Source organism: Pelobates fuscus, chromosome 2, assembly GCF_036172605.1.
Source record: "Pelobates fuscus isolate aPelFus1 chromosome 2, aPelFus1.pri, whole genome shotgun sequence".
In the NCBI taxonomy this organism is placed as follows: Eukaryota; Metazoa; Chordata; class Amphibia; order Anura; family Pelobatidae; genus Pelobates; species Pelobates fuscus.
In genome coordinates this window covers 139,941,575-139,963,097 of record NC_086318.1, presented here as the reverse complement: position 1 = coordinate 139,963,097, position 21,523 = coordinate 139,941,575, and the positions used below count along the sequence as shown (strand labels likewise).

General features: G+C 36.6%; 1 protein-coding gene across 4 annotated transcripts in view; it reads left to right on the top strand.

The window, feature by feature from the left end:
- The window catches only part of OPA1 (OPA1 mitochondrial dynamin like GTPase), a 75,513-nt gene that overhangs the window by 28,489 nt on the left and 25,501 nt on the right, over positions 1-21,523 (top strand). For all 4 annotated transcript variants that reach the window (XM_063442772.1, XM_063442770.1, XM_063442771.1 and 1 more), the window contains 18 exons: positions 311-391; positions 838-912; positions 1,179-1,250; positions 1,326-1,425; positions 2,256-2,386; positions 2,810-2,882; positions 5,490-5,562; positions 6,068-6,183; positions 6,884-6,948; positions 8,726-8,802; positions 10,720-10,885; positions 12,134-12,286; positions 12,590-12,698; positions 13,630-13,709; positions 13,848-13,988; positions 15,326-15,442; positions 17,775-17,868; positions 18,200-18,310. In XM_063442772.1, the coding sequence (XP_063298842.1) occupies positions 311-391; positions 838-912; positions 1,179-1,250; positions 1,326-1,425; positions 2,256-2,386; positions 2,810-2,882; positions 5,490-5,562; positions 6,068-6,183; positions 6,884-6,948; positions 8,726-8,802; positions 10,720-10,885; positions 12,134-12,286; positions 12,590-12,698; positions 13,630-13,709; positions 13,848-13,988; positions 15,326-15,442; positions 17,775-17,868; positions 18,200-18,310 (1,834 nt within the window). The remainder of the gene's footprint in view (positions 1-310; positions 392-837; positions 913-1,178; positions 1,251-1,325; positions 1,426-2,255; positions 2,387-2,809; positions 2,883-5,489; positions 5,563-6,067; positions 6,184-6,883; positions 6,949-8,725; positions 8,803-10,719; positions 10,886-12,133; positions 12,287-12,589; positions 12,699-13,629; positions 13,710-13,847; positions 13,989-15,325; positions 15,443-17,774; positions 17,869-18,199; positions 18,311-21,523) is intronic.

The following is a 21,523-nucleotide window of genomic DNA, read 5'->3' as shown; positions in this document are numbered from 1 at the left end:
CAGCAGGCCAGTTAGATTTGAGCAACAGATGGTCAATCAATATAGCTGCTCGCTAGATAAAAAGTCATTTTCTCAAAAAAATCAATCTACATCAGAATTTTTTTTTAAAGTTTCTTTAATTGTAATATACTTTAAAAAAAAAAAGTTCAAATTTGATGACCGTTTCCTTTAAGTGGAGCAATCAGCACAAGCATTCATTTAATTGCCATTATGATTGCTCCACTTTTAGAACTTTATTCTAGAGTTGTTGTCTGCAATCACCATTAGTTTTCATTTGACTACTACTAATTGTTATTTTCTTTTTCTTGAGGTAACTTTAAGTGAAGGTCCACACCATGTTGCTGTGTTTAAAGACAGTTCACGGGAATTTGACCTAACCAAGGAAGCAGATGTACGTACGCATTACCTTTTTTGACGCACATTTTAATATTTTGTGGTGATGTACCATAGGAAGGTAATTTTTATGTGAAGTTTCTCTGGAATTTCAGGCCATAAAAGCCAACCTGGAAAAACAAAATTGATTTTGAGATTTCATTTCCCCCCATTTAATCTATATTGGTGTAATTCCTTTGACATTTCTGGACAATTTCAGTTTTACAGAATGGCTTGCAGGAAGTGCAAGCTGTGTTTTAAGCTTCTATTTTACTTGCACAATGTTTGACTTGACTACCTACCTTTCTATAGCAAGCAAATACCATTGTTCATTATAAATTAATTTAGACATGCCAAAATTGCATGTTAATTTCTTGCTGTCTATAGTCATTATGCTTTTCATTAAGATTTAAGATAAGGTTGTGCCATCAATTAGAATCTATATTTTCTCTGTGTATCTAACAGCTTGCAGCTTTAAGGGATGAAATAGAGGTTCGCATGAGGAAGAGTGTGAAGAATGGACAAACCGTTAGCCCTGAGGTACTCCACAATTTCAATTAACATTCTCATAATCTACATAACAATGCAATTTAAAATGAAATAATAGAATTCCAAATGAGAAAGTAGACTGATATAATGGAACTTACCTTGAACACTGTCATCAATCTTTATTTTCTTGCTTATCTCATTCGATACACTTTGTGAAATGCAAATTATTCATGTATCTCCAACTAATGTATACTTATAGCATTCCTGCAACACCTAACACATATATATATATATATATATTTTATAATTGTTTTCAGACTATCTCCTTAAGTGTGAAGGGTCCTGGCATTCAGAGGATGGTACTTGTTGATCTGCCGGGAGTCATCAGTGTAAGTTTCTTCATTTTGCAATAGCTTTTAGTACATGTGAGAAAGATTATTACGTCTTATTTCTTCCTTTCTCAGACGGTAACATCAGGCATGGCTCCAGATACCAAAGAAACAATCTTCAGCATCAGTAAGGCTTACATGCAGAATCCAAATGCTATCATTCTCTGTATCCAAGGTAAGCAATTAGAACTTGACAGTAAACCCAAGTTACTATTGTGATCTGAGACGAAATTCAGTGCCAAAAAGTGATAAACATTTCCATTAACGACTATATACCTTGCACTGCTCCTGAAAAGTTATTTATGTTTAGGGGAAGAATGCATATATTTGTTGAAATACATGACATTTTACCTTCTGCCAGGAATACTCTATGATTCAGTAGACTTCCCTGAACCTGGCCAGTACCTCACTTGTGTCTTTGCAGTTGATTGAGGAAACGCTAACTTTACCATCTACTGCTGGCAAATCTGTTTATCCCAGACAGTTGAAACACAGTATATTAGTAGATATGATCATACTTGTCCAGTTTTTTATATTTAAAATTTGTATCTGTCTGAGGAAACAAAGCAAAGTGATATATAATATGCAAAACACATATTTAGCTAATATATTTCTTAAAGGGTTTCTCCAACCCTTTTTCCCTTTTAACGGAACGCTATAGGGTCAGGGACACATGTATTCCTGACCCTTATAGTGTTAAAACCACCATCTAGTGCAGTGTTTAGGACAAAATAACAGATCAATTCAGATCTTTGGACCTGAAGTCGGTTCCCAATTTATTATTATGCTCTTTAAACATATTTTAATACTAATATGAACCCAACTAGTCTATTTATTGAAATAAATGTTAACTTTGTTCTCAGATAGATGTCATAAAATGTTTATGGGCCTACTTTAAGATGTTGATATTTTGAGAGTTTTCAAAAAAAATATAAGCTTTTTTTTTAAGTGCCCTTTTGGTCCACAGAATTTGCACAGGACTTGCTATACCTTTCACTTTTGCAGATGGTTCTGTGGATGCAGAGCGAAGCATTGTAACAGACCTTGTAAGTCAAATGGATCCACAGGGGCGACGAACCATCTTTGTTTTAACAAAAGTTGACCTTGCAGAGAAAAATGTAGCTAGTCCAAACAGGGTGAGTTTTCTATAGGGGCCAGGCGGATGTATTGTGTGTCCTCGTATTATCATTTGTAATGTTTTGTGTTTACATTGTTCACACTGCTGCATATAGCATTTATTAGTATGATTATTTTTTTCTCCAATTGTAATATTTATTAAGAGTTTGAATTTAGTAAAAGAAAAGTTCCCAACAATATCAGTATAGTATCCGGTGACAATAAATATGCATGAATATTTAGTTAGTATAAAATGTTTGAACAAACAGAAAAGAAGTCTAGAGCAAAAATGTTATCTGTGTTTCATCTATTAAGGCTATTTTGCTTTATCACTGTTCATATGGTATTTTTGCAAGAGGTTACTCTTTGACTAAATAATTTATAATCTATTTAATTTTTCACAAATATTGTGGAAAACATGCTTTTTTTCTGTTGTTTTGTAGATTCAGCAGATAATTGAAGGCAAATTGTTTCCAATGAAAGCTCTTGGGTATTTTGCCGTGGTTACAGGGAAAGGTAATATCAATTAAAGGTGTACAATACCTAAAATAATGTTACTAGAAAAACAAAAACAACAAAATGTCATTTTAAGCATTAAATCTTTTGAATTATAATGCCTTCCATATTGCAAATAGTTGTGCAGAACCAAAATTTGTATAAATTCCTGCAATTTCAATATTTTTGAAAAAAAAAAAGTTAAATTTTTGTTGTGCATAGTGATAATAACATACTTGGGTTTCTCCAATAGCAGTCCTTGAGCATCTTTTCAAGCATAGCAGTAGGAACATTAGAAATAATCTGCACATTTTAAAGAATAATAACATTAGCATAATATCAGTATTCAGTAGCACATTTTTTTATTGTTAAGGACACACTAGCTGCATGTAAGTACGTCTATATGTTCTAAGTTAGTTAGGCATTTAAACAAGAAGTTACTGCTATTCATATCACTAGTTAAGCGTAGGTTTTGTGTAATTAGCATGGATTACACATGGGCGCTTAACATGCCTACAGTATACCTTGTGCAAGCCAAACAGAATAGGAGCATTAAAGGTAGGATTAAATTGTACATGCAAATGGAACATTATTAATACAATCAGGCTGTGTTCACACGTCTAGAGTGATGAGTAGGTTCAACTAAATGAAAATAACAATGTTGCGAGACTTTCTAGACATATAGGTTGATAGCATAAGAATATCGTATTCAAACAGGTTAAGCAATACACATCTAAGCATAAAACATTTTTTACTTTCTCAAGCTAATCAAGTGATGTGGAGAGTAGGTGCCACTGGGCGCCAACATCATCTGGGGACAGTGTAAACATGGCAAAGCATCACTGGTGACTGTCCACGAAGAGGTGGAGCACTGTGGCCCCTGAGGCAACAAAACAAAGCATAACAGCCAGCCAATACCTCTCATATAGTGGGCACTGCCAATGTAGTAGCAATGGTGTTTTCCCTTGCAGACAGTAGTGATCTTCTGAGGGAGTGGGTTGAGCTTGTGGAGGCGTCCCCTATTGAACCGCGCCTGGGAAGGTAGCAGTCCATAGCAGGACCAAGCCTCAGTTGCCACTGTGTCCGTCGGGCACCAGCCTCTTCGCCGCCATTTTCATTGTTGCTTTAGCACTGTGCCCAGGCTTTCCAGTGGCAGCCATCTTGTCATGCTGGTTGCAAGTAGACAACTCCACAGTTTCTGCCGGCTCCAGGGCATATGAGTATGTCGGCACCTCGGTGCGGACCGGGATAACCCCCACCGATTCAGGGGGAGGGGGATAGGATCCGCTCCGTTGCTCATGTAGCGAGGAGAGCGGCCACGTCTCCCCGGCTCCTATGCACTTAGGCTGCAAATTGTGGTGCTGGCTCCCCGTATCCATTAGCGTCGAGAAAGGTATCCCCAGAGTCGTCGGTTTACTCCCCCACTGCATGGAGTGCATATGGGGTGATTTCAGGCTTAAGTTCTGGGATTAGCTCAGTTTTTGTGACTGACACCCGTTGCAAATATTATATATGAAAAAAGTGTGCAGGCATGGTTTCAATATTTTTCTCTTGGTTTATCTATTCATTGTGTTATGCAAATCACTAGCAAATATACAGATTAGCAGTTTAAAAATCAGATTTTCATATAGCTCTCGTGGCTCTGGATCTTTAGCTGCACAGCTAGCCACAAAGAATGCACGTGAGCCTGATCTGGCATATATATAGTCTGTACTTGGGGCATTTTGTTAAAGAGCTGCCATGGCCACTTCAGTGACTTGCAGTGGTTATGGTGCTCGGAGTCTGTATGTGCAGCACTTGGCTACAAATGACAAAACAAACCTTTTGCTGCCAGTAACTCCACCTCCAGCAGCGTCATTGGGTTGTCATGGTTAATCTTACTTAAAGAAAGTATTGGTAACCAATTAATGTACATGGATACCAGGTCTGGATGCAAAGGGCATAAAAACCACCCCCTTCAGTGGTACAATTGTAATCGGATATTAAAGAAATACCCGCACTCCTATTCTCAAAAAACTATATATTTTCATTTGAATTATGTTTTATTAGTGATCATGTAATAAGATTTATTTATTTTTGAGAAAAGGAGTGCGGGTATTTCTTTAATAAAATCTCAATTATGTGCATATTCTATACACAGTGGGTCATTCATCAGCCGATGCTCTCCGCCATTAAATGGCCAATGGGATCCGCATATGGCTTCTGCATCTCTGCAGAATCTGGATGCACAGGAAAGGAACTTTGGTGCCCAGCAGGATCCAGAAAAGAGTGTACATCTTTACAAAATGATTTGCCCCATTATTAGGGAAAGGTGCCAGGGTATTCCAGGCATCATAACACTACAGTGGGCTGTAAACAGAAATCATATGAAAATATTGAAATATTTCCTTACTGTACATTTGCTTAATGTTGATTGTGTTGACAACAAATAGGTGAAATTATTGGGAATTAAAAAAAACATTTTCATCAGTTTATGCAAGCTTGGATCCCCTTTAATGCTTCATCCCATAAAAGGCTGTGGGAAAAATATCTATACACTAACAAAAATTGAAAAAAGCAAGGCAGTATCCATGTCAGGAGACATGGTACAAACTTATAGGTTTTTTTGTTTTTGTTTTTTTTTAATAGGCAACAGCAATGAAAGCATTGAATCAATTAAAGATTACGAAGAGGAGTTCTTTCAAGCATCCACACTTTTAAAGTAAGTATCTCCCAATCAATAATAGGCTGCATATTTCTGGCATTTTTACATATTTTGGGGATTATTTTTGCCTCCCCTGAGTGTTTTTTTTTTCTCCAGATTTGTTTTTGTCTTTGTGAATTGATCATAAATCTTAAATTAAGACCAAAATAAATAAAAAATAGTCTGCATCTAATATTTAAATGATATTGCAGTGTTGTCAAAATTACCACCATAATAGCACAAATAACTGCCAAGTTATTTTTGGAAGTATGTGTACACAGAATGTGCTACGTAGTGGAAAAAAAATGAATCAAATGTTCTGTTGTCCATTACAGAGTACTTGTGGTGTCACCAGCAGCACAAGATGCATTTGTTTTAAATGGCAAATCCAGTGTGGTTGCAGTCATGTGTAACAAAAAGGTGTTTTGTTTAAATCCTGTTTTGATTTAAACGTTCCTATGTATGGAAATACATTTTGTAAAATCTGAAATGTCACTGTGATTTCCTTTTTCATCCTCTCCAGAAAAGGAATGCTCAAAGCACATCAGGTGACCACCAAGAACTTAAGTCTTGCGGTTTCTGATTGCTTTTGGAAAATGGTTCGAGAGTCTGTTGAACAACAGGCTGATGCTTTCAAAGGTAAAGTCAATGGGAAACACTCAGATTTTCTTATGTTTAGAAATTAGAAGATTGTAATATTACTGATTTTATAGTAACAATGCCAGTACTGAGCAGAAATGCACAATTTTGCTGTGTAACACAAGTGAAATGCTAGAAAAGGACCCCTTTCCTAGATTGCCATGGTTTGTGGTTAAACAATTCAAAAGCAGTGCACACAAACAGATGTACGTAAGTCACAGCAATAGAAGATTTTATATTTAACATATAAATAACAATAAATATTTAAAAATAACATCAACAAATTGTTCAGTCTGTGCTGAATATGACATTACACAGCAGTTATTCAGATACTAGGATTATGATGTTAATGGAATTATGAACAATAATAGATAAAAAAAATAGTGTTTGAATATGGCTTTCTTCTTTTGTCTGTCAATTACTTAATAATAATATTACATAACTGTATACTTGTAAAACATTCTGAAAATGTTGGCAGTATATAAATGCTAATATTTTTATTTATTTTATTTCTTTGGCATTATAAACTAGTTCATATCAGAAGCATGAACTGCCACTTCTATATCAGAACTAATCTGTGTAATGAAGGTTGCAGGTTCATGATAAACAATATTTTTTTTTTGTTTTAAAAGCTCAATTTGGTATTTCTGTGATATGTTGCTGGTGTCTGTTAAGTTTTACATCTTTTCTTTTTCAAAAGCAACTCGTTTCAACCTTGAGACGGAGTGGAAGAATAACTACCCCCGACTACGTGAGCTAGACAGGGTAATGATATAAAGCATTATTCACATTGGGTAAAACCAAATGCAAGCTGCATGTAAAGGAAATCATAATTCATTTGATGAATTTGCAAGAAAAGTCAGGAGCGATGCTTGCCTAATCATTTGTTCTGAAAGAGTTATCTTTTTATAGAACCGGAAAATATTCAGTGCTATCCATTACAAAATCTAGAACTGCCTTGATTCTTGTGTTTAATCTTTCCATGCATGGAATGAGTAGGACTAATTCCATGCTATTAAAGGAACACTCACGCTATTAAAGGAACATGCAGATACCAGGCCACTTTATTGTTTATGGGGCCAGTAGTGTCACGGCTCCCTCCAAAGTTAAGTATTCAAACTGGTTGACAACATACCTGGGGTCAGCCAGTCACCTCCTCTGCTGCAGGAAGCAGTAGCACTGAGTTAAGTTAGGAAGTGCAGGTCTTGGGTCTATTGTTAAAAGTGCTCAGCTGATGCTCTCAGTCTATAAACCGGCCCTACACAGCAGGACTTAGCTCAGCAGAGCTAAATAAAGGTCCTAGCAATAGCTTCCAGTTCCAGAAGAGGCTTGGACTGATGCCCAGCAGACCCTAGGTAAGTTGTCACCTGTTTGCAATCAGTCTGACTACTTTTCCCAGGAGGGCACGTTTTCCTCTGCTGCTGAAATCAACGGTCCTGGGATGACCCCAGCAGTGGAGGGCTTAGCTCATTGGTGCAGAATGTTCATATGATGCTTTCAGCCAATGACCAGCATTGCATTGCAGCGCTTAGTACAGTGGAGCTAACAAAAGCTCTACAACAGGCTGCAACCACTGCCCAGAAGACTCTAGGTAAATTGTCAAACTGTTTGCAACCAGTATGACTGCTTACCTCAGTAACAAGCCAGAGTGACTATGATGCTTGGATCTAATATAATTAAAATGTTTAGTGCTAGCAAAACAATCATGCAAATTTTAAAATTCTATGCATTCTATGCTGCAGAAGTGTTACAGCCTTATCAAGTGATACCTATGTCAACTGGCTTGCTTTATTCAGTTTTGCTTTTGGCTGTGATATATGATATCCTGTTCACAAGGAGATGTCATTATTCAACCTAGACCTAGATTTCTCAAAAGAAGATTATATACAGTGTATTGATTTCTTTCTTCCAACAAAACAATGTATTCTATAAATTGCATTTATTCTATAAATTGTCTCCTAAAATAGTTTTTTGTCAACTGTTTGTTGTTGAAAGATCTCGATAATGGCCAATAGAAACATTAGCATAGCTAATAGCTGCTTCAAACTGAAATACTTTTAATAATTAAATTGCTGAACCTGGTGCTCTATAGTGGTTATGGTGCCTTAGCGTCCTTTGACTTTGAGTAGTCAAACTATTTCTAGATGGGTTTTTACCTGGGGGCCAAAAGGACCTTATCGCTGCCTCTATGAGAGCCGTAGGTACAGGGCTTAGCACATTGTGTGAGAGCTGACCTTGCACAGTATGGTTTTGCTCAAAAGAACTAAGGGAAGCTCCATGCCGGAGCTTCCACCTTTCCATAGAGGCAGTGATCAGCACCCAGCATACTCCAGGTATGAAGTCAAACCGTAGGCAAAAGGTTTTCATTGCTTACATTGCAGGGGGTAGAACACTCCTGGCACCATAACCACTATATGCTGTAGTATACCCCTTTTATTTTCTTTGGGCATAAGATGTTGAAAACCCGATAATGTTGTTTAGTGTAGTTGTTTGTTTGCACATGTCGATAGTGAATTCCATTTTTGTGTCTTTCTTATATTAGAATGAGCTGTTTGAAAAAGCAAAGAATGAGATCCTTGACGAAGTCATAAGTCTTTCTCAAGTCACACCAAAACACTGGTAATATATGTTTCATGGAGTAAAAAAGTTCAACACTTGCTATCATTGATATTGCATAACTGTCCTTGGGGTATGGCAGAAGTATCCAAATATCTGCTAATTACTTTTTTTGTGGTGGTTTTATGTATGTTTGTATTTTTCCTGTAGCTGACTTAATCCTAAATTATCACATCTCAAGCACACATAAAACAGGATGAGTAATTTAGTATTAGTATTGTACTGTACATTTTTTTTACATTAAAAAAAAGTATGTTTCAAAAACATGAATATTATTGTACATCAAAATTCATAACATTGGTAACATTACCGTAAGAGTTATACAAAGTTAGATCATTATACTGTCTACCTGCACTTACAATACCTAAACTAGTATAAAGGATAGGGATGAAAGACTACATGTTGATTAACTGATCTTAGGTGACTGGAGTGTCATCATGTATTGCATACAATAACAAAAAAAGCTATTTACTTACATTTTTGTCCCACATTGAACACAAAATGAATATATTCTTATTAAAACATTGTGTAAAAAGCAACCACACTTGAACAAGATTTGCATGTGAATCAGAAATTCAAACTAACCAGCAGGCATACATTTACATAATATAATATATACATATATAGAAGATGCAAGAAATTATCTGATAAAGCACACAGCAAAATCCTCTTACACGGTAGAACATACAATATTATTATTATTTTTGCCATTTAGATAGCGCCAACAGATTCTGTAGCGCTTTACAATATTATGAGAGGGGAGATGTAACAATAAATAGGACAATTACAAGAAAACTTACAGGAACAATAGGCTGAAGAGGACCCTGCTCAAGCAAGCTTACAGTCTATAGTATGTATTTCCCTTAACAAGCTCAAAAATATTTCCTAAAGTTTACCTGTCTTCTGTTTGTTGGAGTTTATAGAACACTTGCCTAGGTAAACATAAGTCCCGTCAGCTACCATTCATGATTTTCATTCATATTTTTTCATGTGTGAGCTGTAACGAAAGGCACTGCACAAGTATGTGCGATGCTGTGTTGATTTGTACATTTCACGCCTGATTTGTGCAGTAGTACCTGCCTATACTACTTATCAAGGCTGATGTATGTATCCCATAAACTCCTCCTGCAAATTGAAAACAAAGGAGAAAGCGTAATTGGGTGAGAGGTCTTAAACACTTTCTGGCGTCTGCAGCTTTGTCTTAAAAAGCTGAAGGTGATTGAAATTGCATTACATCGTGGCATTGAAAGGTAAATAACTGTAAAAGGACCACTATAGTGCCAGGAAAACATACTCGTCAGGGTCCCCCTCCCGCCGGGCTGGATGGAGAGGAAGGGGTTAAACGTACCTCTTTCTCCAGCGCCGGGCGGGGAGCCCTACTCCGCTCCTCTTCTTCGGCGGAATGCGCATGCGCGGCAAGAGCCACGCGCGCATTCAGCCAGTCTCATAGGAAAGCATTTACAATTTACAATGATTTTCACAGTGAGAAGCGCGGAAGCCCTCTAGCGGCTGTCAATGACACAGCCACTAGAGCCTGGATTAACCCAAATATAAACATAGCAGTTGCTCTGAAACTGCTATGTTTATAAAAAAAAAAAAAAAAAGGGGTTAACCCTAGCTGGACCAGGCACCCAGACCACTTCATTAAGCTGAAGTGGTCAGGGTGCCTATAGTGGTCCTTTAATATTTTTTTTTTTTTTTTTTGTGTTTGTATGTTTTTAATCATTTCTAGAATGCATTGAAATGTGTGCTATTAAAGTTGGAGGGTCCCTTTTACTATTTGTATAGTCCTTTGAAGATGCTTTTTGCTACCGCTGTTAACATATTTTCTTTCTGCTGATATTTGCATAAACATTTGCCATGCCAGGGACATTTGTAATATTTTGCATACACCTTTACCTATTTGTCAATTTATCTTAGGGAGGAAATTCTCCAAAAGACTTTGTGGGAACGAGTCTCAACGCATGTGATAGAGAACATCTATCTCCCAGCAGCCCAGACAATGAACTCAGGCACTTTCAACACCACAGTGGACATCAAGTTGAAACAATGGACCGACAAGCAATTGCCTCATAAAGCAGTAGAGGTTTGTACTTCTATATGTAAATGTCAATGCTCCCCTTAGGGCATTATACTAGCAAAATTACTTACAGCTATATATTGTTAAACAGCTTTACTTATTCCAGTTTTCAATAACTGAAATAAACTGTTGAACAAGACATTTGTATAGATTTACTCCAACCTTTTGGGGGGGAGGCGGGGCCTTTTCTGTGTAATATGCCCCATTAGGCACTATGAATTTGCCCCCCAATCTGCTCTATTTTCATTAAAACCTGCACAAAAAAAAAGTTAGCAACTTACCTTGAATCCAGCACTAGGCAAATGGAGTAGACCTTCACTCACCCTCTTTATGTCACAGGGGGCCTAACATGTTTCAATCACAGGCTTTTCATAGAGAAGCACATGATTGGACTGTTTTGCAGGCTTAGTGTGCAGGCACACCATCTGAGCCAGGGAGAGTAAGGAGAGAGAGTTTGTATTTTTTTTTTTTTTTTTTTTTTAAAGGTCCATTCAGCTAGCAGAGGGAGGGAAAAGCTATCTTCATCTTGCAGTTACTTTGCCTGCAAAGGAGAAGATTTTTCTGTCTGTTGCCAGCACGCTGATGACCGTTCTAAAATATGCATAGAATTAAATTAAGAAGTCAAACATGTTGGGGGTTCAACTGACCACTGCACACAATTAAAAATAACTCCGTATGTGCAGTGTTTCAAGCAGAAACTCTGCATATACAGACTCCTCACTACAAATCACTATATTGGTTATAGTGGATGAAGTAACCATTTAAGTATTGCTTCATTAAGTTATGCTAAAATGTACTGAAGTTCGGATTAGCCACAAGGAATTTCTGCTTGTCCACCTCACATCAATTAAAATAAAAATGAGAAGCAATGGAGTTGTATTGGCAGCTATAATATGAAAATGTGCTGTGTGTGCTCAATTCTCCTTTATGAGAAACATCTGATTAGACAAAGTTATCAGTCTTGATGATTTCACCCAAATCTCTGCAGTGAGGAGATTGTCTTACACTGGAATAAAGGTAAAGGTCATGGCTCTACTGAAGTGCTCTTTACAAACGGCCCCCACTGGTTCTTAATTATTGTGCTTATTAATTAAAGTGAGATTCTGAGTAATGGGTTAAACATTTAATTTGTGTATTATAATCCTCTTCTACCTTGTTTTATGAAGCAATTTGTACACTCATGTACCAGACGTACATTTGTTACTGGGAGGAACAAGTTACCTGCAATTTTTACATTTGTTTCTTCCCATTTAGGTGGCTTGGGATACTCTTCAGGAAGAATTTTCCCGTTTCATGACCGAGGAAAAAGGGAAAGCACATGATGACATATTTGACAAACTTAAAGAGGCCGTAAAAGATGAGGGCATCAAGAGGCACAAGTGGAATGAACAAGCAGAAGACAGTCTGGTATTTCATCTCAAATATAATGTTTGTGAATGTAGTGAATTAGAATCTGAATGGCATTTTGAAAATATTAAGCAAAACTCTTTTCTAGTCAAAGCTTAGCGGTTTTAACCTAGATTTTAACATACAAAAACACCATGGTTTTTGTATGATACACTGTAATAATATGTTGATGTTTTTTTATTACTACCTAATGTTTCAGATATGTGCCACTAGCAACAATAGCGGGAGCTGTATCTTTACTATCTTGTGTGTTCATTTCTTATGATTTTAAATTTGGATATATATTGCCTTTTATTTGTACAGAGAGTCATTCAGCACAATGCTTTAGAGGACCGCTCCATTGGAGACAAACAACAGTGGGACGCAGCCATCCATTTTATGGAGGATACACTGCAGAGCCGCTTAAAAGACAGTAAGTGTATTCATTTGAAACAAATATGAAATTAAAGTTTAGAACTGAAGTGGAATATATGTGCTTAGTAAAACTGGTGGTGTTACTGTTAGGTTGTTGTTTTATAAATCACATGTTTTGGATAGTTATGCCATTGCATAATTCTAGTTGTTATCTTTTCATATTTTTCAGTAGAGGAATCTTGAATATTATATGTTGACACATATTTGTGACACAGCGTGAAATAGACCTCTTACTGCCGATGAGCCATTTAAATCGGTTTTGGGTTTTTATAAAACGTAGGAATTCAAGGGCACTTTACTATGTCTTTTCTTGTGTTTGAGGAGAGATTCAAAAGAGAGTCGTGGGAGAAGAAAGGAGGAGGCAGTAGAAGTCGCATAGAGCCCTTTCCGAAAGGGAAAAGGGATGAACGCTGTTTTAGGTTCAGGACTGGTCCTCAAGCCTAATATCAGTCCCCTGTTCCTGTTACAAATGTAAACGTTGATGGGTCTCTGAAACAGCAATGCTTATATTTGTCAGACTTCAGGGACAGCATCTGGCCAGTAAGACCAGTACAGTAAGCTACAACATTCCTTCAATTTAATCCTTAGAGTGTGAACTCATATGAGCAGGGCCTTTTTCACCTGTCTCTGTCAGCATTACATTGCATGTCAACACTAGTTTTATATTCCCAGTGTATTATTGTAATGCACTGCAGAATATGTTAATGCTCCATAAATGATGATCATAATAATAATAGAGTATCCCATTTAGTAATACATTTGAATTGATGCCTGTCCTGGCAATTTAACTAACACAGTTTGCATGAATTGTTTTTCTCTAGAAGTGGCACCAAATCTCATATAGAATATCAATCACTTTAAAATAAACTGAAAGTAATAGACCGTGATTTGTATAACTTGTGTGCCTAACTTGGGTTTTACTTTTTCAGCTGAATCTGTTATTCGTGACATGGTGGGTCCTGACTGGAAAGAGAGGTGGTTTTCATGGACTTCTCGTACTGCAGAACAGGTAAATGCATGTATGAGTTACCATTTATTTTGGTATTTTTACATGTGTAGAAATTATCTGATTTTTTTTTTTTTTTTCTTTCTTTCTTTTATGATTATATGAAAAATTGCATTGCTTTCCAAATCCACTCTACTCAAGAATATTCGCAATGAAACTAAAAAAGAACTTGACAGGATGATGAAAGTTAACGACGATCATCCGGCATATCTTGCTAATGATGAAGTCACCACAGTCAGAAAGAATCTAGAATCCCGGGGAGTGGAAGTTGATCCCGTTTTGGTAATTCATATACTTTATATGAAAAATAAAAAAAGTGTTAAAACAGTAATAATTTGTTGTTTAATATAAAATACTGCTAATGATAAAGTCAGCCACGGCTAGAAACAATCTAGAATCTCAGGGAGTGGAAGTGGATCCGATTTGGTAAATTAAATATATCCCAGGACATTTTTCTATTCTTCTTCCGATGTAAACATTTTTGTCAAATATTCTTTATTGAAAGGTTTTCATTTTTAACAAAAGAATAAGAATACATATAAATAAAACAAACAAAAAGAAATAGAGGGAAAAATTATCCATCCATTGTAAAATTGATAACAAATGCATTATGAAATACACTACACTACATCTCTAAATGAGTATACGTTTGGTCTAGTATTGGGACTTCAAATATCTTGCTTAATCTGGTAGCTACAATTTCATATTTAGTGGCATCTGAACCTTCTAAATGTTTTAATCTAAATTTGTCAAATGATAACTAATTATTTGAGAAAAAATTTATTATTTGAGAAAAAAAAATAGTCCAGATAATGTAGAGAGAGTGGCCCCCAGAAATCAACATCAATCCCAGGAATATTATATTTTAAAATGGACACTGGCATTCCCTTTATCTGTCTAAACAGTATATTCCAAGTCTTTAACATTGTCCTGGCTGTGGGAAGTATTTTTCTGAATTTATTATGAATTTATGAGGAAACCATAAAAGTTTCTAGTGTAAATTGTATTAGATTGATTCTGAAATTGAGAAAAGAAGCATTTTCTAAAATTACTGGTATAAAATAATAGTATGGGAAATTATGTGAATTACACCAGAGATGTTTTTATGTGTTGCACTTACCTCATGCTCTTTACAATGATTAGTAGTTATACAGCCTATTTAACGTTAGACTATGATCTGTCAACATTAACATTATGCATTTGTTTATTTTTGCAGTATAAACCATGCTGCATATAATACACAAGACAAGACAAAATAACCTTCTTTTGTCTTGTCTTGTGTATTGCCTTTGTGTATAGGGCCTATAGCAGGGGTCATCAAACTGTGGCCTTCCAGATGTTGCTGAACTACAACTCCCATGATTCTCTGGCTATCTATGTAATTCAAAGAATCATGGGAGTTGTAGTTCAGCAACATCTGGAGGGCCACAGTTTGAGGACCCCTGACCTAGAGGGAACCCTATTTTTAGGTTTGCTGCCTCCTACTTTCCCTATTTATAGTATTGGTTTATTTTAGCGCTGTTCCCGTTTTTTGTACATGCTGAATGTAAGCATATATTTATGTTGGCTTTACACTGTGTATCTTTTTTTTCTCTTTTCATTGTTTTCTTTTTTTGTAGATAAAAGATACATGGCATCAAGTTTACAGAAGACATTTCTTAAAAAACGCTCTCAGCCACTGTAATCTTTGCAGGCGAGGATTTTATTACTATCAAAGGCATTTTGTAGACTCTGAGGTAAGAGTGTGAACCAAAGTGTGGCTTTGAGAATTAAAGGCTGTGGGCAAAATATTTTAGGAGACCCATTGGTATTAAACTTGCAATCCATAACTTTGTGTGGTATAATATAAGTCTGTTGCAATGCTATTGGTCCATATGTCTGTCCCATCTCCTCGTTCACATAATTTGGAAAATGTGGGGCCTTATACATCCACCTCTAATAAGGTTCCCATATTCTTCTTTGATCTTGGAAAATATAGTTTTGGGTACACTGTTAAACATTTGTACCTGGAATACATTGTTTAGTGAGACCCCTGCGCTCAGCCCAAGACCTACGCCTATCCTCTGCCCGGATCCCCACCTCTGATGCTCGCCTTCAAGACTTCTCCAGGGCTGCACCTATTCTGTGGAACTCCCTTCCCTCCTCAATCAGACTTTCACCCAGCCTCCACTCCTTCAAAAAATCTTTGAAAACTCACTTCTTCATTAAAGCGTATCAATTAAACTGTCAGCAGGTTTCTCATCCCCCACCCCATGACTCCTTTCCTGCAACTGTCAAAAATGACCTACCAAGCACTCAATAAACCCTTCTCTAACAAACTATTTAATTCCCTACTGTAACCCTTTGTGTCACTATACCCCACTCCCTCTAGCATGTAAGCTCATCGAGCAGGGCCCTTGACCCCCTCTGTTCCTGTACGTCCAGTGGTCTGATCTCAATTATGTGTCTGTTAGTCCACCCATTGTACAGCGCTACGGAATTTGTTGGCGCTATATAAATAATAATAATAATAATTGGCATTATTTAACAAATGCTCCATCATGTTCTGCTGTCAGAGTAAGAATTTGTTTAGTAATAATTTTGTTTTATGTAAGGGATCTTTTGTTGACATCCACATGTCTGTATTAAAATTAAAAACACATTTAACATTAGATTATGACAGTTGACACATTAGGTGTTAAACCCTTTCTTCCACCTAATTAAAGGCATTGTGTCCTGCTCATTGGAATGCTTTCTATATCTTTATCAATATTTGGCTATATGGAATGTGTGTGTGTTTTTTCCTTCAAAACATGAAAACGCATACTTTTTTCTAGCTATTTTTAGACAAAGTCTCTTTTGTCCTTTGATTACTTCTGAAGCATACTCATAATGTTGACTTTTGTGCTTCAACAGCTTAAACTCGCCTACATTTTCCCCATACTTCACTATGTGACCATCCACAGTCATCAATCACATTTCCTATTTTTTCAGTGCTATGTAATGATCTTTTTGTGCTAATTCACAGCATCAGGGTAGTATCTGGTAACGTTTAGCTCTGCTTTAAAAAAACAAACAAACAACCTTACAGGCTATTAATATCAACATTGATTGGTCTTAGTCAAAAAACCTGACAAGAGTGTTCTATATACTTGTAGAAAAAGAAAGAAATCAAGCTTATTTAAAATATTGTTCAGACGTCTGTATAATATTGTTCTAGAACCAATGTGTGCAGGTTTTGTAACCGCTAAATTCAATAACAAGCCTGGAGATCATTTGGAAAGTATTGCATGTGTTCCTAACATTATCATGCTTAGTGATCAAATGATGTTCCAAAGTATGATGTAAATTTGAGTATTGACCATTAGGTGGTGCCAGAGAATCTGAAATGCATTTGGAAATGGTTTCACCCATCAGTAAATATGATACTGCAAGTTCAAATTCGCTTACAGGATCACTATAGGGTTAGGAACACAAACATGTATTTAGGTGGCTTGCCCCCCCTTAGCCCCTCTATAAAAGTATAAAACTCACCTTATTTCCAACACAGTGCGGGTCCGCTGGCCCTTTGTGACATCATCGAAATGGGCAGTTTTTAGCCAAGCCAATGCTTTCCCATAGGGAAACCATTGGATTGGCTAAAATCGGCGCGAGGCGAAATGCCGTTTTGGCCAATCAGGACATCCTCATAGAGATGCATTTAATCAATGCATTGTTATGAGGAAAATTCAGCTTCTACATGCAGAGCTTGGGGATGCTGAACGGCAGGGCTGCTTACTGTGCAGCCCTGAGCCAGGAAGCCCCTCCAGTGGCCATCTAAGGAGTGGCCACTTGGAGGTGTCCCTAGGGGCAATGTAAACACTGCCTTTTCTTTGAAAAGGCAATGTTAACATGAAAATGCCTGAAGGGAGCTATTATACTCACCAGAACAACTACATTAATCTGTTACTAATTTTTCTGGTAACTATAAACATCAACATCCCCAGCATTTTATTTTAACTTGGTTCTCTTTGTATATGTTTTTCTGAATATGACTAGTACTCCCGGTATGTAAAATATTAGGTAATGGCATTTTTATTAATTTTTTAGTTGGAGTGCAATGATGTGGTCCTTTTCTGGAGGATACAACGGATGTTAGGAATCACTGCTAACACCTTAAGGCAGCAGCTAACGAATTCAGAAGGTACAGTGTTAAGAATGGTGAAGTAATTATATAATATTAATGCAGAGTATTGGTATTGCATTGTGTATTTGTCCATAAACCTAAATGTTAACATATTATATAAACACATTATATTTTCTAAGAAAAAAAGCGGAATCTTTATTCTATCTTTTACAGAATTATAAAAAAACGTATTAGTGTATGTGTTGTGTTTAGTTTTTGTCCAAGATCCTGTAATCGTAATATTGGTTGCTTTTGTATAGATGGCAATTGCTAGCCAAAATTATTTGTGTGGCAGGGGTGCAGTAATTCGTAATTGTCTGCTAATACACCCCTTCCATGTCTTATGCAGTAAGACGCTTAGAGAAGAATGTGAAGGAAGTATTGGAAGACTTTGCAGAAGACAGCGAGAAAAAGGTTACCTTGTTAACCGGGAAGAGGGTCCAACTAGCAGAAGATCTCAGTAAGTGGAGAACGTTTTCAATGTCCAATTTACGAACGACTATCTTTCAGAATCTTTACATACATATGTAAACCATCAATATGGTTCGTGTTTTCTTGCATAATGACTTTTGAATATATAAGTATTCTGTATAATTCTTGGTGTTATATTGGTATGTGGCGCTACACTGTATAAAACCCTATAACTATTTGTCTTTTTATGTGTGAAATATGCTCCATAAATATGTATTACTTTTATGCCCTTGTACAGCGCTATGGAATTTGCTGGAGCTATATAAATAATAATAAAATAATAATAATCACTGGCACCTTCATTAAAATAGCCATACTCTGTTCAAACACCAGGTGGCACTATAGCCTTTTATTTCATCATGTACTAATTAATTTGTATTAACATGCTTTCTACATTTAATAATGCCGTTTGTAGAAGCTGAGCTAGACAAAGAAAATTAAGATCATTTGCTGTACTAGTTGCTAGGATTTGGAAATAAAATTTATTGATTACTGTATCCTATTTATACTGCCTTAAAAAATGGAAACATAGTGGCTTCATTTGGAAAAAGTTAGTTTTTTTATTGTTTAAAACCTGCCCCACATGCAAAAAAGTGTTCCATAAGAAATCTACAGTAAATCATCATCATCATGTACTAATTTATTTAGGTTCATGCTTTCTACTTCATGGCAAGCAAATCATGCAGGATTATGTTTGTCTCTCTCACCTGAAATGTTTGTGGTATTTGATTAAATCAGCATGTCTGAAACTAAACGTGTCTGCCAAACCAGATATTTTACAGTTTAGACATAGATATTTTAAACATTTAGACATAATTAGAATAGATGTCACTATCAATAATTTTTGGAAAATGACACATGGTTTGTCACTTCAGCATAGTAAAAGCAGCAAAAGACAGGTGTTTTTTGGGTGTTTTTGTTTGTGTTTGTTTGGTTTTATTTTACATAACATAAAATGTATCTGTAGAATTAAGAGTTCTCAAGCAGATGTTATACACCCAATGGTGATATTAATTTTGCAATCCTTTGTTTGTATCAAGGATGGCTTATATAGAATGTAGACTACATTTTTTTCAAATTTTAAAGGGACATTAGTGGCACCTAGACCGCTTTAGCTCATTCAGGTAGTCTAGGTGCAATGTCCCATGTCTCTGCAATGGTTTAACCCTGCAATGGTAAACTGTAAAATGTACCTCTCAAGGCTAACTCCACCTCTAGTGGCTGTCTGGTGGATTTCCTGGTGGTTAGGTGACTAAAAAGTCGTCTAGATGACGCTGGATGTCCTTACGCTGTGCATAAGGACATCCAGCATCAATCAAATCCCCATAGAAAAGCATTGAAACAATGCTTTCCTATAAGGAATCCTAATGCGAGCGCGGCATTTACAGCACATGTGCTTTTGGTCTCCCCCGCCGACATCAGCGAGCGTGAGCAGGCATCATCCAGCGCTGAGGGACATTGACGCTGGATTCAGGTAAGTGACTGAAGGAGTTTTAACCCCTCAGCGCCACACGAGGGGGCACGAGGGAGGTTGGGCACTGTAGGAACCTATAGTGCCAGGAAAACGGCTTTGTTTTCCTGGCACTATAGTATCCCTTTAATAATATCAGCACTTCCCCATAGTTCAATGTCACCATGGCAAACATCTTTGCTTAGTCCCTTATTAACAATTAATTTTGCTGCTTACAGTTTAAAGGGCACCATAACAACTTCATCGCAATAAGAAGTATATATGCACCATGTTTCCCTTGAAGGTCTAAAACTTCAGTTTGGAAGCCTCTGGTTAACTGCTTGCGAACGGTTTAAACTTCTGCATGTTGGCGCCCAATCACGGTGCCCTTCACTTCTTCTGAAGATCTGAGGCAACAATGAGATCTTTAATCTTGAAGCCTCAGACTGGGCAACAATGATAGACTGACAGCTCTAGGCATAAAACTAGCTCCCATTCACAAAAGTAAGTGAAAAAGGTAGGTATCTTTTTTACTCTCTTTTCTGAATGGGGAGCTAGTGGTAAGCTTCCCATTGTGATAGGCATTCAGTGCAAGGATGCCTTGGACCTGCGATTGGGTTACACTATTTAGATTTTGGGATTAAACCATTCATTAACAGTTTAATGTATTCAGGTAAGACAGCACCTGGTACCTCTTGCATCATAACAATTTCATTTTAATTAAGTTGTTATGGTGCCTAGAATGGTCCTTTAAAGACAAATCTCTAATGAGACAAGTGCATATTCTTATGAATCCCTACAAACTAATTAACATTTAATAGGGAAAGCACTGTTACAGTCACAGCTAGGCTATTTTAACATGCATTTTCTATTTTCATGTCACTAAAATGACTGAGCGCCTTATAGTTTGAAGAGTATTTTAAACTGGTGTACCAAAAATATTTTAGGCATCCATGTTTTTTTATTTTTTTATTTATTTATTGAGTTCATCCTATGTATTCTCAGTTCCCGATGGGCCTGTGTAACACTGCCTGTTATTTTTTTAGATACAGCATACAATAGGACTATTTGTATTCCTATTTAAACAAACATAGGGCTTTGGAAGGTCTTATTAAGTACCTAAAGCTTTATTGTATAGACACTGGTACTCAAATGGTTAAATCCCTTTTCTTTTTTTTATATTTGTGTGAAGATAACATGCATTGGACTAGAGAGGTGTTTTGTGTCCAATTAGTGACAGTGGTGTACTTTATTTTCATTCCCATGGGTCACTTAGTTAACTAAACAGTGCCAAAGTTGTCTTTAGTGTTGACCTTTGGCATGGGAGTAAAGATGAGACAGCCCAGGGATGATGTTACCCTGGTTTAAATGGCAGTTAGCAGATCTGCAATAAGCTTATCTGGATTGCACTGCTTTTTTTCAATGTTAACACAGAAGTAAAACTTTGCCCCTCTATAAATATTTGTGTTTTATTTTAACCCTCGTCACGTGCAGAATAAATTGGAAGCAGCAAATACTACTAGAGTTTGCAATCTGGACAACAGTACTTGCCCAGACATGTCTGCCGTGCTGTGCCACAGACATATTGAGACTGAAGAATTAGCAGGGTTGCTATGTTGCATTCTTTTTTTTTTTTTTTGAAGAGTAAAAGTGTTTTATTGTGTAGTAGTTGCCAGGCAATCTTATCAGGCAAAGTACTGTATAACTCCTTAACAAAGTTAAGGAAATGAAAGCTATAATCACAGAGTGTTT